The sequence below is a fragment of the Colias croceus genome, chromosome 15 (genome assembly GCF_905220415.1).
Source record: "Colias croceus chromosome 15, ilColCroc2.1".
Taxonomy (NCBI): domain Eukaryota; kingdom Metazoa; phylum Arthropoda; class Insecta; order Lepidoptera; family Pieridae; genus Colias; species Colias croceus.
The window spans coordinates 7,586,283-7,598,867 of record NC_059551.1 but is presented as its reverse complement, the minus strand read 5'-3'; the positions used below and the strand labels follow the sequence as shown (position 1 = coordinate 7,598,867).

General features: G+C 34.2%; 2 protein-coding genes across 2 annotated transcripts in view; both read right to left on the bottom strand.

Moving 5' to 3' along the window:
* Positions 1-12,585, bottom strand: part of LOC123698106 (SET domain-containing protein SmydA-8) — a 542,384-nt gene that overhangs the window by 177,152 nt on the left and 352,647 nt on the right. The window lies entirely within an intron of this gene.
* Positions 1-12,585, bottom strand: part of LOC123698111 (chromatin assembly factor 1 subunit A-A) — a 57,256-nt gene that overhangs the window by 39,116 nt on the left and 5,555 nt on the right. Inside the window, exon 2 of the mRNA XM_045644709.1 lies at positions 2,983-3,390. Coding sequence (XP_045500665.1) covers positions 2,983-3,150 — 168 coding nt within the window. The 5' untranslated portion in view covers positions 3,151-3,390. The remainder of the gene's footprint in view (positions 1-2,982; positions 3,391-12,585) is intronic.

The following is a 12,585-nucleotide window of genomic DNA, read 5'->3' as shown; positions in this document are numbered from 1 at the left end:
GTATTTTTCAACACGAATCAAACGAGCCCAAACTCGATAAAGTTGAGTCAAAATATTACTAAGTTCCTATGGCCACCTTCCGATTCCATCATCAAATCAGCTCTATGTCATGATAATGTTTCATCGCTATCCAATTTACATACGTATACAAAATTTCAGTTCAATCGGTTACCTGGAAATGAATCAAAGTTACTTGCTACATTTCAATTAAGTCATCGAGATCAGACAAAAATGCTCACAAAATAAAAACTACTGGGCTTATCCGAATAAATTTTATGGGACCAATCCCACACCATTCTGCATCAAACAAAAAAAGAGTCACGAAAATCGGTTCAGAAACCTCGGAGTAATCGGTGTACATACATAAAAAAAATATACCGGCCGAATTGATAACCTCCTCCTTTTTTTTGAAGTCGGTTAAAACTACTGTGTACGAGAATAAATACGTTGACATAAATACGTATTATCGCTACGCCGGTTACGCGGCAACTGGCCGGCGGCCGCCGACAGGCAACATTTTTGTCGCCGTGCGCGCACTTGCATTGAAACCAATAGATAGGGCGACAGTTGCGTCGCGGGCTTGTCTCCGAACCCGCGGACAAAAAAGTCTCCCGGGAGTTGCGTCGCTACGTACGCGCACTTTCATACTAGCCCATGGCTGGAGAGACAAAATAGTTGCGGAGACAAAATAGTTGCGGAGACAAAGTTGCTCGTGCGCGCTAGCTCTTAGAGCCAGCGCGCACGAGCAACTTTGTCTCCGCAACTATTTTGTCTCCGCAACTATTTTGTCTCTCCCACCCATGGGCTAGTACGAAAGTGCGCGCACGTAGCGACGCCACTCCCCATACAATTGATGGGAGAGACAAAATAGTTGCGGAGACAAAGTTGCTCGTGCGCCCTGGCTCTTAGTGGTTAGAGGCTCCTTTTATTACTTGTTTATTTGTTTGTTTACAGAAAGGTTAAATTTGAACTGCTCTTTGAATAACCAAGTCGCGTGTAAAGCTCGCTAAAAGCACGTAAACTCAAGAGATTATTTTGTTTTGTTGCGTTATGTCTACCGTTTGATAAACTGTTTCCATTTAAACCTTAAAATGTTTCGGATTTGTTTACCTGTCTAGACAGGCTGTTATGCAACGTCGAAAACTTTTAAAACTCAGAGATTTGTACATTTTTCATGAGTAGAGAATATATTTTGTGAACGTAGTGGGTCGTTTATCAAAGTGTCCGAAATCGCGTGCCGAAAAATATCGTTTCATTCGTTGGTTACCATAACGTATCTAATTAATATTTTGATGATCGTACATTTCGGAGTTTTAGCACAGTATTACAATATTATGTTTTAGTATTAAGGGTGAATGTATTTATATATAAATTAATAAATTAAGTTCCTTAGGCGATAAATTACGAGGGAACCATAACTTCATCGGTCATTATTAAAATTAATATTTTACTTTAACTGCATTTCAAGCGACTGAAGGAGAAGGATTTCAGTTATCTTATCATCTATTGCAAATTCCAGTTAATTAAATCCATATAATCTATTTGAGATTGGAATCAACGATACATTTTGTAGATGCTTAGAGGGTCTAATAGCAAGGAATCTTATGCCTTTTTTTATCCAAAACACACATAAATTTTTTCTAGCAATTTATATTCGTTAAACAGCCCTACCCACATGACGTCCATACTACGTATATGCACGCCTTGATAGCATTTCTGAACGATTTCGCGAAATTAAATGACGTGGGATTAAGACGTCACTAGGAGCGTGGGATTAACGTCTGATCAATTCTTGGGTGAACTAAGTTTCTTGTAAAAATATGCAAATGCTTTTCGTATTCTTAAAGGATTAAATGGCGCAATTATAGCTGGCAGTTAGGATTAAGTTTCACGGATAAAGAATTTTGTTTGAAAATAAGCTATTTTCCGATAGGGTGGTAAAGGTAAAACCACAGTATTACAATATTTCCTAAATACTGTGGTAAAAGTATGTTATGAGTACGACAAACCAAAAATGCTTCTAAGAGAAGTCTAATTGAATAAATAAATTTTTGAGTCTGAGTTTGAGTTTAAGACTCATAAAATCAACTTACTCAGTGAGAATAAATTGTTGTTTTAATGCTTGCTGAATATATTATTTCAATTAATTGGACTGGGCACTGGATTGAATATGGAATGGTTTATTCGCTTAATTGCTCCAGTTTTATTGAGGTTAAACTTCTTCGATGAACAGTATTGTAGTTAACTTGCATCAGGGAGTTAATAATTCAGATATGAAGAGCAGCTTTAAATTATTGGTAAAGTATGTATATCTATGTGCCTAGTATCGTAGGTTCCAATAGGTTATAACAGCGCTACGTAGGAGTCGTATTTATCTAGGTAATATAAAAGCTGTACGCGCCATTAGCACGATTATTTCCAATTCTTTCTAGTGTTATCTCTGTTTTTAAAGCTGCTTACCATTTCTTACATACATTAATCTTATCATTATGGGTTTTAGTTGGAGACTCTTCTTTGATGTATGAAAGGGTTTAAAACGTTTTAAAATACTTTAAAATACTTACATAATGTTTTTCAAACGTGAAATGATAAAATTCTAAGCGCTCTTAGGATATTGATAAGCTTTTCACGAAGTATAAATCAAAACTTCCCCATTGCTTAGGTTTATTGTATGAAGGTCCCTTCTAACGAAATAAGAACATTTAATTCTATATATTATATGAAACAATTAATATTCGGGTGAAGGTTAGCAGCTAGGATAACCTTTTTAATGCTAAGCTTTCTGAGTCACAGTACATCACGGTCAGGGCACATCGCGTGCGGCACACCCTGTGACGAAATATGATTAAATATATGTAGTATTTTTGCGCTTTATTTCCTACGCAATTATATATAAATTAGTATGTTTTGAGATAACATTGTAGGTAATGTTACATACGTAATTAATTACTCCAGAAGGACACCTATGTCTAAATTACTTACGATTTTGGTGTTAAGATGCATAAGCTCGCGCTCAGTGACTCGACGCCTCGCGGTCTCCATTTGCTGCTGACGGTACTGGTTGTACTTATACAGCAAATACATCCCGGGAAGAGCCAGTACCACAAACGGGCGCATCAAACTAGACGTGGTCGGCGCGCGTTGCGGCATCTTCGCATCATTCTTCACTTCCTTTGCTGACCGTACAAACTGATCCGAATTTTGTTCACCAACATTTTCAAGCACAGACTATACAATAGCACAGATAATCACTAGTTCTATCAATGGAAGAACTATATAACTATTTTAGCACGTTCGTTCGCTAGTACCTACTACGGGGTTTTTTAATAATATTGCTTTATTAATAGACCTTAATATTTACACGGCGACGTTCATTATCATTTTTACAACCTGAAACAAAAGAAAATGGTTTTGTTATTACAGGATTTACAGGGCATTTCTATATAAATTCAAAGAATTGGTAAAATCTGCGTATTTTCCTTAAATTCTGCCTCTCGCAATTTTTCTTTTCGTGGATTATAAGAGAAATGTTAAAAATTTGACTATCAAATCTTGTTTAATCTGTAGCCTACGATTGATTCGATGTGCTGGCTTTAATTGGTTGATGAATGCAATTTCTCGGCAAAAATAGACTGTAAGCATGAGAATTAGATGATTGGCGGGTTCCTGGTGTTAATAGCTTTTAAAGTAGGATGAAATGTCAGATTCTTTACGTAAGTTTTTTATGATGCAAATTTGTAATGTACCCATGGTCTTCATAAATATTTGCTGAATATACTACAAAAATATTCAATAATAATAAATGAAAGCAGTCATAATTTATAAAGCTTAATTTTTTTTCCATTTACAATTGGAGAAGATTAATTATCCATTCTAGGATACTGAGTTTAAATTTATGACTTATATCTATTACCTACTAGCTGGGCTCCGCGGTTTCACCCGCGTGTCTCCGCTCCTGTTGGTCTTAGCGTGATGATAATATGGCGAGCCTTGATCAATGAATGGGCTATCTAACACCGAAATATTTTTTCAAATCGGACCAGTAGTTCCTGAGATAAGCGCGTTCCAACAAACAAACTCTTCAGCATATACTATATCTACTACATATATATCGGTCAAACTTCACAAACTATTTATTATAATATGTATAAGTATGTATATTTAAGACACCAGACATCTAATTTAAAACCACGATAAATCATGCACATCTTTAATAATCCTATACAAATGCTTGAATCAAACGACATTTGTTCCTACATCGTGATTTGGTGGAAAGCTGTACCAGTAGCGACGTCGATACAATCAGCTATAGGCACTTGAAAATTTATGAAAGGGATTGAAAGGGCAAAGGTCAAATGTTCAACATGATGTTTTATGTTAAAGCCTTGTTGGCTTGTTGGAATTAGGATTTACCTCTAGATAAGCGTTTTGTTTGGCCAGATTGTTGGTGCGCATGGACTTGCGTTGGATAAATAGAACGGAAAATGGAACTGTTTAAACATTTGCGTAAACATTTTAGCGTTAAACGATTTGTATAAAAATGAGGTGTCAATGATGTAATAAAAGTTTTAAGAGAACATATTTTAACAAATAATCTTCTGATGTATTCCGTAATCCGTATTCTTGTTCATTTCATCTTAACCGAAACGACGAACAATTCCTTTACAGGCTTTTCTTCTTAGGCTTTTTTTTCGAATTTCTTAAGAAACACGATAAGAAAATAGAGAGTAAACTTGATTTATTTATCCGTAAGTATAGACTTTTATATCTTTATCATATTCTTACATATCTTTGGCTTTTATTTTTCGTATATTTTTTCTCACCTACTGTACATTTTCATTTTGAAAAATAATAACATTTTCCCTGTATGTTTTTTTCCAGATTGTATCCAAAGCCTCTTACAAAACATCTTACCTAAAGAGAAGAAACGAGCTTACACAAATCCCCAGAAACCATTACTAAAACTACTATATTATAATCCCTTTAATCTCGCTTATATATAGATAGGGAGGCGAGGTAGCTAAATGGCGTAATTAAACGGCGCCGTCGAGACTTATCAAAATCGATAGATAAAATAATTTCGAAAAGAAAAGCTTCTATGGTAAAAACCATTTTAGCGGTGGGTTTGGCGTGTACGGATTTTCAAAAATGTAAAAAAAAATAGTTACTTGGGCATTCTCGAGCCCGTCAGATATTCATACTACGTATGCCCCAAGTGCCTCTGATAACAACGGTATACTAATCTGCCGGTTTGCGTGGTGGGGCTAGGCATATTAATTCGTCAAAAATGCACAAAAAAAAATTTTACTCGAGCGCGTCAGATTTTCGGAAGGGGTGTTAAGTAGGCCCCAAGGAAGCTCCCCTTAAAAAAACTGACGATTTCGGCGTGACGATAAGTTACGATGAATTTTTGAAAATGCAGAAAAAAAAAGTCCTTTTGAAATACTCGAGCGCGTCAGATTTTCATAGGGGAGGTTTATCTCGGTCTCCTGAAAGCATATTTTCTTAATCTGACAAAAATGTTGGTGGGTTCTCTTAATCTGACCGAAAAAGGTTTGAGAGTTTCTTTTTTTTAATCATCGTTATTTCATATCAATTTTTCTTAACACCCTCAGTTTTCGAGATATACTCAAAAAACCGGGAGTTTGAGTTTTTATGATGCTTCAAGTCAAAAAGTTTTAACTTTGGACAAAAATGTAAAGAGACCTTTTTTGTGTAAAATAAAATTACCTTTTTTGTTTATTCAAACTTTTTTTTTTGTAAAATGTATCGTTCGCGACTTATATACTGCAACGCGTTTTTCGGAAGACGAAATGGCTCCTCCAGGCTTCCGGTCACGCGGAAACCGGCAGCTTTTGTATTTTTAGTAAGTTTTAGATTATATTCTTCAAAATAAAAATAAAAACAATCGCGCTCGAGAATGCCGGATTAACGTTTTTTTTTTACAAGTTCGCGACCCTATAACTTGGCGGCGTCAAGGACTTATCGTCAGATTAGTTAAATTTAGTCTTAAAACACTAAAATCAACCCCCAATATCTTAATCTGACGCGCTCGAGTATTTCAGACTATCGATTTTTTTTTACTAATCTGATCGTCTATCCTGGGCGCGCGTCACTACTTAAAGAGCTAAATAGTTAACAAGGTTGTTCTATTAGGTCTAAGGTATCTCTCATATCTTAAACTGCCACGCTCGAGTATTGCAGAAAATTCCCCTCTTCGCCTCCCTATCTAATACACGCGCTACCTGAATTTCCATGCAATTAATATAACGAAATGTTCTTAAAACGTTTGAGTAGTTTTCTCATAAATCCTCGTTAGCATACAACCGGTTTATAGCCGAAATGAGTCGCTTGATTGCTTCGTTGGTAATCGGCTTTGCTGCCCGAGGCTGTAAGCTTCAACTTGATTATCTTAGTAAACTGCAAGGTAAAGGGCAGCCGCTTATTTACACTGGATTATTGTTGTGTGTTATTTTTATGTGATTGTTTCTGTTATAAGATTTTGATGTTTACTTATATTTTTGGTTTGAAAATTTCGAGGCCAGATTTCTGGATACATTCTACTTACTGTTAATATGACTTCTTTTTAAGTAATTATTAAAAATATTTCATAGCTGAAAAATCGTTACTTACTACCTACACTTTGTATATAGTTGATAAATACATAGGTAGTTTGTATTATGTATCTGTAGTTTTACCATAGGTACTATAGAATAATGACCATATAATGACAAATAGAAAAGAAAATTAGAGAAATGTAATTTTTGTATCATACATGTAATTACTTTGACAAACTTTCCTTCACATTCCCATTTCCTAGGTATTTAAGTACCTAATTCGTAAAACATATTTTCAGCAAATATTTTAAGCTGTGTGGTCTGGTCATAATGTATCCAGCGAGTACCGTATATCTCCGGCCAATCACTTAAAAGCTACCTTTGAGGGTGCTCGAACGAGAGCCTCATGTATTAGAATTATTAAAGTATAGGATGAACAAATATTATTTATTGGTAAAACTCGAGAAATACTTGTGAATTATGTATTTATTTCTTGCAAAGTTGCATCATAGACGATTTACAGAAGATCTGGTGGAATTTCTAAATGAGCTTATAAGTTGTCCAATCCTTCCTATACGTACTTAATTTATTTTTTTTAGTTGTGGATAAAATGAGCTTCAGTAGAATATTGTAATGTGATTGTATTAATTGCAAACAATTATTGTTCAAATGGTTCAAATGTATACAATTTCCTTAATCGGTCAAGAAAAATAATAAAAATAAAAAAGTTTTGTACCTACTTGATTATGTTTTACAAACTATACGTGATGTGTTTATTTCTTGAATATCCCAAGATATTTTCCAATGCATACACCAATTTATTTAAAAATATCATCATTGTGAATTACGCAGTATTTTTTTACAAAAAATACGTGAAAAAGAACCCTTTAAACCCTTTCATGGATTGATTTGAGTGCATCTATTTATAGTCGCTTAAAAACGAGGTCACGTGACAGAATCCCAAAACAAAGGGCAAAGAAAGCTTTCACAGAGGCGAAATTAAAAGTTCGTGGAGATGAAAGCAGTCTTCAATCAAATGTTGAAATAAACGGCTATTTCTTTGCGATTTATTTAGTTAAAACGATTTTCAATAGCTATCGGTACTTTATTAAGGAACAGTGCCTTACTTTATTAAGCTTTGAGTTTAATAGCAATTTTCTCATATATTTTAAAAGGGCAAACCTCGTGAGCTCTAATAATACTATGCGATGAAAAACTTTGCGGAATAACTAATTTTAAAATACCTGCAGGGAATTTTCACTTCTATGTCAGCATTAGAATTTATTCTTTCTATTCAACTGACAGTTACATAACTTCGTCTATAACTAATAACCATTTGTCGAACATCATTGTCAGGTGACATGAGCCAAATTTGCGAATTTCCCTTTTGAAGCTGACCTATGACGTCACGGTCCGCATCTAGCTGGCCACGCCGCAACGCGGTAGCCACGAGGCGATGTCCGGTTATGTAAAGTTTTGCGGAATAATGGCCATATTTTGCAGGCGCGTGTATTGTGGTACGTAATTTATAGACAGGCGGTATTTTACCTAGTTTTTTGACAATGTAGGCGCCTTAATGAAAAAAGTTGTTAGGCGTAGCCATAATAGGGTTATAACGAATCTTTAGGAAATCTTATGTTAATATATTATAAATAAGTTTGCGTAAAAATAAATTTTTCTTCGCTCCTAGACCTATGTAAGTTACATATTACCAAATAAAACTATCAAATTCTTAGCTACATACAGTTATAAAACTATATGTAAGTACCTACCTAAGTAGGAAACGTTCAATCAACGTCTGATTGCCCAAAAGCGGTTCCTTCCAAAACCTTCCAGCTTGACCCAAAGCCCGAAACATATAGGTACAAAATCTCTTAATTAACTGGCTCTACCTATGACATTTCTTTAATATCAATACTCGACATTTCTTCGCTGTACTACAATATATTTAGATAATAATATAACTACACAGTATGTTAAATAGCCTTCTGTAGTCCTTGTATAAAAGAACAACTAATATTACAAACGATATTGAGCATAGAATTTAAACTTAATAAATACAATATATTTCTAAGATATTGAAACGTTATTTCGTATTTCCTTTGATCATCAACTCCAATACATTGCTTTCGGGTTGAAAGGTACCAGGTATACATGAATGACAAAAGATTCAAACAACAGCCGCTAGCCGCCGAGAAAGGTTAAAAATAGAAACGTTTTAATGACTACAGCAATATTAATGTCAAGTTGTTATTCGTATATAGGACAACTGCATACTGGTGCGTTAAAATGCTTCACTTGTACCTTTTTATGCTACGTTAGTAGTCGTTTGTATTGGAAATTGTTTGGCAACAAAAAATATTCCTCAACAATTGTGGTGCAAAATTTTATAGAATTTCTAGAGATGAAAATAGTATTGAACATATAATTTATTTTTATTTGATGTCGAATTTATCTACGAATGAAATTCAAAACTTTTTGAATCGATTAATTAATTAAGATATTTATTAAAATATACGTAGTTCGTTTCTTTTTTGTCCATAAATGTCTTTAGGATTTTGAAATTCAACAGAATTTTTGTAGTTCAGTAATTAATACTGACTTTATCTCTACATAATATTTTCTCTCAAATTCCACTTACTCTATTAATTCCAAATTCATAAATTGATTTCAATAAGTAGCATTTCAAATAATCCATACTAATATTATAAATGCGAAAGTAACTCTGTCTGTCTGTCTGTTGCTCAATCACGCCTTAACTACTGAACCAATTTGCATGAAATTTGGTATAGAGATATTTTGATACCCGAGAAAGGACATAGGATAGGTTTTATCCCGGAAATCCTACGGGAACGGGTATTTCTTTGAAAACGCGGGCGAAGCCGAGGGCGGAAAGCTAGTAACATATATTTGCAACCACAAACTAAACACAAATTCAAATATTTTCTTGCAATATGTTCGTTCCTAGAAATTCACAAGAATTGTTGTTTTGTCGAATGTCAACATATCTTTACGTTGCTTTTAACTCTTTCGCTGACATATTCATTTTCATATCTCTGTAATCCCACTGTTATGAGTCTGGTATGACCTTTGTTATTCCTTTCATGCGGTTTAATCTCCCGTGGCGTATGTTAATAACTCATTAATATTTCGACATTTCGGTGTACAAGGGCCTTTACCTACGCTAAAATAGCAAATGACTTGTGAAGTGACTCATACGAAAAGATATAGGGCAAGCTTTTTTATATTCTGTTTCATTGATTGATGATTGTGTTTAGTTTTTGTAATATAATAAAGCTCATTTATTCCGTGTAATAAATCAAAATTTACATTTCAAATGTTTTGTTAGTTGTTAGTTTAACTTAATTTATTTTAGTATCTAATGTTAGTTTAATTTTTTCTTATTTCCACGGACCCCTTATTGGGTAAAAGCCTCCTCTCTCCTCTTCCATGTAATCCTATCCTGTGAAATTTTCATCCAGTTTTTGCCCACCGTTTCTATTAAATCATCAGCCCATCGCTTTCTTGGTTTACCTTTTTTCCTTTTTCCTGTTGGTCCTGCCCATTTAGTTGTCAGTAATGTCCATCTGTTATCTGTATATCTCGATATGTGACCCGCCCATTGCCATTTGAGATGTAGAGCTTGGCGGAGAGCATCTGTTAGTTTAGTTTTATTTCTTATGTCTTTGCTTCTAATCTTCTGTATTTTTTTTATTTTTAATATACTTCGTTCCATTGAACGTTGGCATGTGGTAATTTTGTTTTTAATTTTCTTTGTATATGTCCATGTCTGGCTCCCGTATGTCAAACTAGGTAAAATACTAGTATCCATCACTATTCTCTTCAATCCTATGTGGTAGTCTCCTTTTAAAATTTCTTTTTGAGCCCAAAATTTTTTCCATGTCCCATTAATTTTTCTATCAACTTCTTCTTCATTACAGTTTTCGTTAAATGATACTAGCTTTCCTAGATATATGTAGCTGTTAACATATTCGATTTTATTACCGGATATTTGTATTAATTTAGTTCGAGAATTGGTCATTATTTTAGTTTTTTGAAGGTTCATATGTAGGCCTACTTCCTGGCTGGAGTTCGATAACAGTTGTAACATTTGTTCTAGTTCGTTGGCTGAGTTGGCAAATAGAACTATGTCATCTGCGAATCTTAGATGACTAAGATATCGGCCTGAAATCCACAGCCCTTTGTTTTTCCAGTCAATACTCTGGAAGACGTCCTCCAATACTGCGATGAACAGCTTTGGCGATAAGGGGTCGCCTTGTCTAACTCCTCGTCCGATTTGTATCTCTTCTCCTTTGTTTTCTAACCGTATTCTGCTTACACTATGAGAGTAGATGTTCTTTAGAATGTTTATATATGTGGTACTTATTTTGCATGATTCGAGCGCTTTCCAAATTGAACAGTGAGTAATGGAGTCGAATGCTTTTGAGTAGTCAACAAAAGCTACATAAAGCGGGTGATTGAACTCTTTATATTTCTCTAGTACTTGGTCTAACGTGTGGATATGATCTATAGTTGAAAAGGCTGAACGAAAGCCTGCTTGTTCAATTGGTTGTTGGGAATCTATTAATGGTGTTAACCGACTCAAAAGTATGGATGTGAAAAGTTTATAAATACTAGATAGAAGGCTAATAGGTCTATAATTAGCAATATCTAATGGATCACCTTTTTTGTAGAGCAAAACTATCTCTGAGCAGTACCATTGTTTAGGTACATTTTCGGTTTGAAGTACTAAGTTATAAAGTTGTGCGAGATATGGAGTGAGTACTGGTGCACCTATCTTTAAAGCTTCATTGGTAATATTATCTGGGCCTGGACTTTTGTCAGATTTTAGTTTTTTGATATGTTTTAATACTTCGTCCTCACTAACAAATTCGTTTACAATATCTACCTTATGTTGCGTACTCAAGGACTTTTTCTGTGTATTTTGTATCATTATTTCTGGTTTCTTATATAATTCTTTATAAAATGAAGTTGCGTAGTTAATAATATCCTGACGTGTTTTAGTTGTGTCTTGCTTTTTGTTTAGTTTAAGTATCCAGTCTTTATGTGTAGTAAGTTCTTTGTTAGCTCGTTTGATGCTTCTGTATTTGTCTAAGTTTTTCTCTATAATTTTGCTTCTATGGTTTTTGTAATCTCTTGCTATTTCTTTATTTGATAATTTAAACAATTTTTTAAGTTCCTCTTTAATTTCTTTTGTTTTATTTTTAGTTTTTAATAATTCTGTTCGCCTGTTTAGTAGTTTTATTGTTGATTCGCTTAGTATGTGAGTTTTATTGTCTCTGTTATTAGTTGTAGGTTTTTTAATAACGCTTGTTGAGATTATGTTTTCTAATTTGTCGTAGAAATATTGTATGTTTTTTGTATCATGATTGAGATTTATATTATTTTCTAAATTTTGTTTCAGTAGCTTTATGTAGAACATTTTTTCTTGGTCAGTTGAAGGTAACTTATGTTTCGATCTGAAAGTTTTCCTGCTCAATTTCGGTATTTTTAATGAAAGAGATGCTCGTACTAATCTATGGTCTGACGGATAGGACAGTTTATTCAGAACTTCTACATTATTTATAATTTTAGGTTCATTACACATTATAAAATCAATTTCGTTTCTCGTTCTATGGTCTGGCGACACCCAAGTCCATCTCCTATTGTGCCTCTTTTTAAAATATGTGTTCATTATAAACAGTTTTTGTTCGCAAGCATATTGAATTAATCTTTCACCTCTAGCATTCCGTCTCCCATATCCAAACTTACCCATTACAAAATTTTCATGACTAGATGGTTGTCCTATTTGGGCGTTGAAATCTCCCATAACGAATACGGTTTTGCCTTCAATTTCCTGGGCCGTCCTAAGATCGTTGTAGAATCTATCAAGTTCTTCCTCGCTCGCTTTTTCGGTAGGTGCGTATGCTTGAACAAGTGTAAGTAGTTGTTTGTTTAGATTAAGTTGTAATACCGCTACTCTTTCAGATATTCCACTATAATTTACTATGCAATTTTTATAATGCTT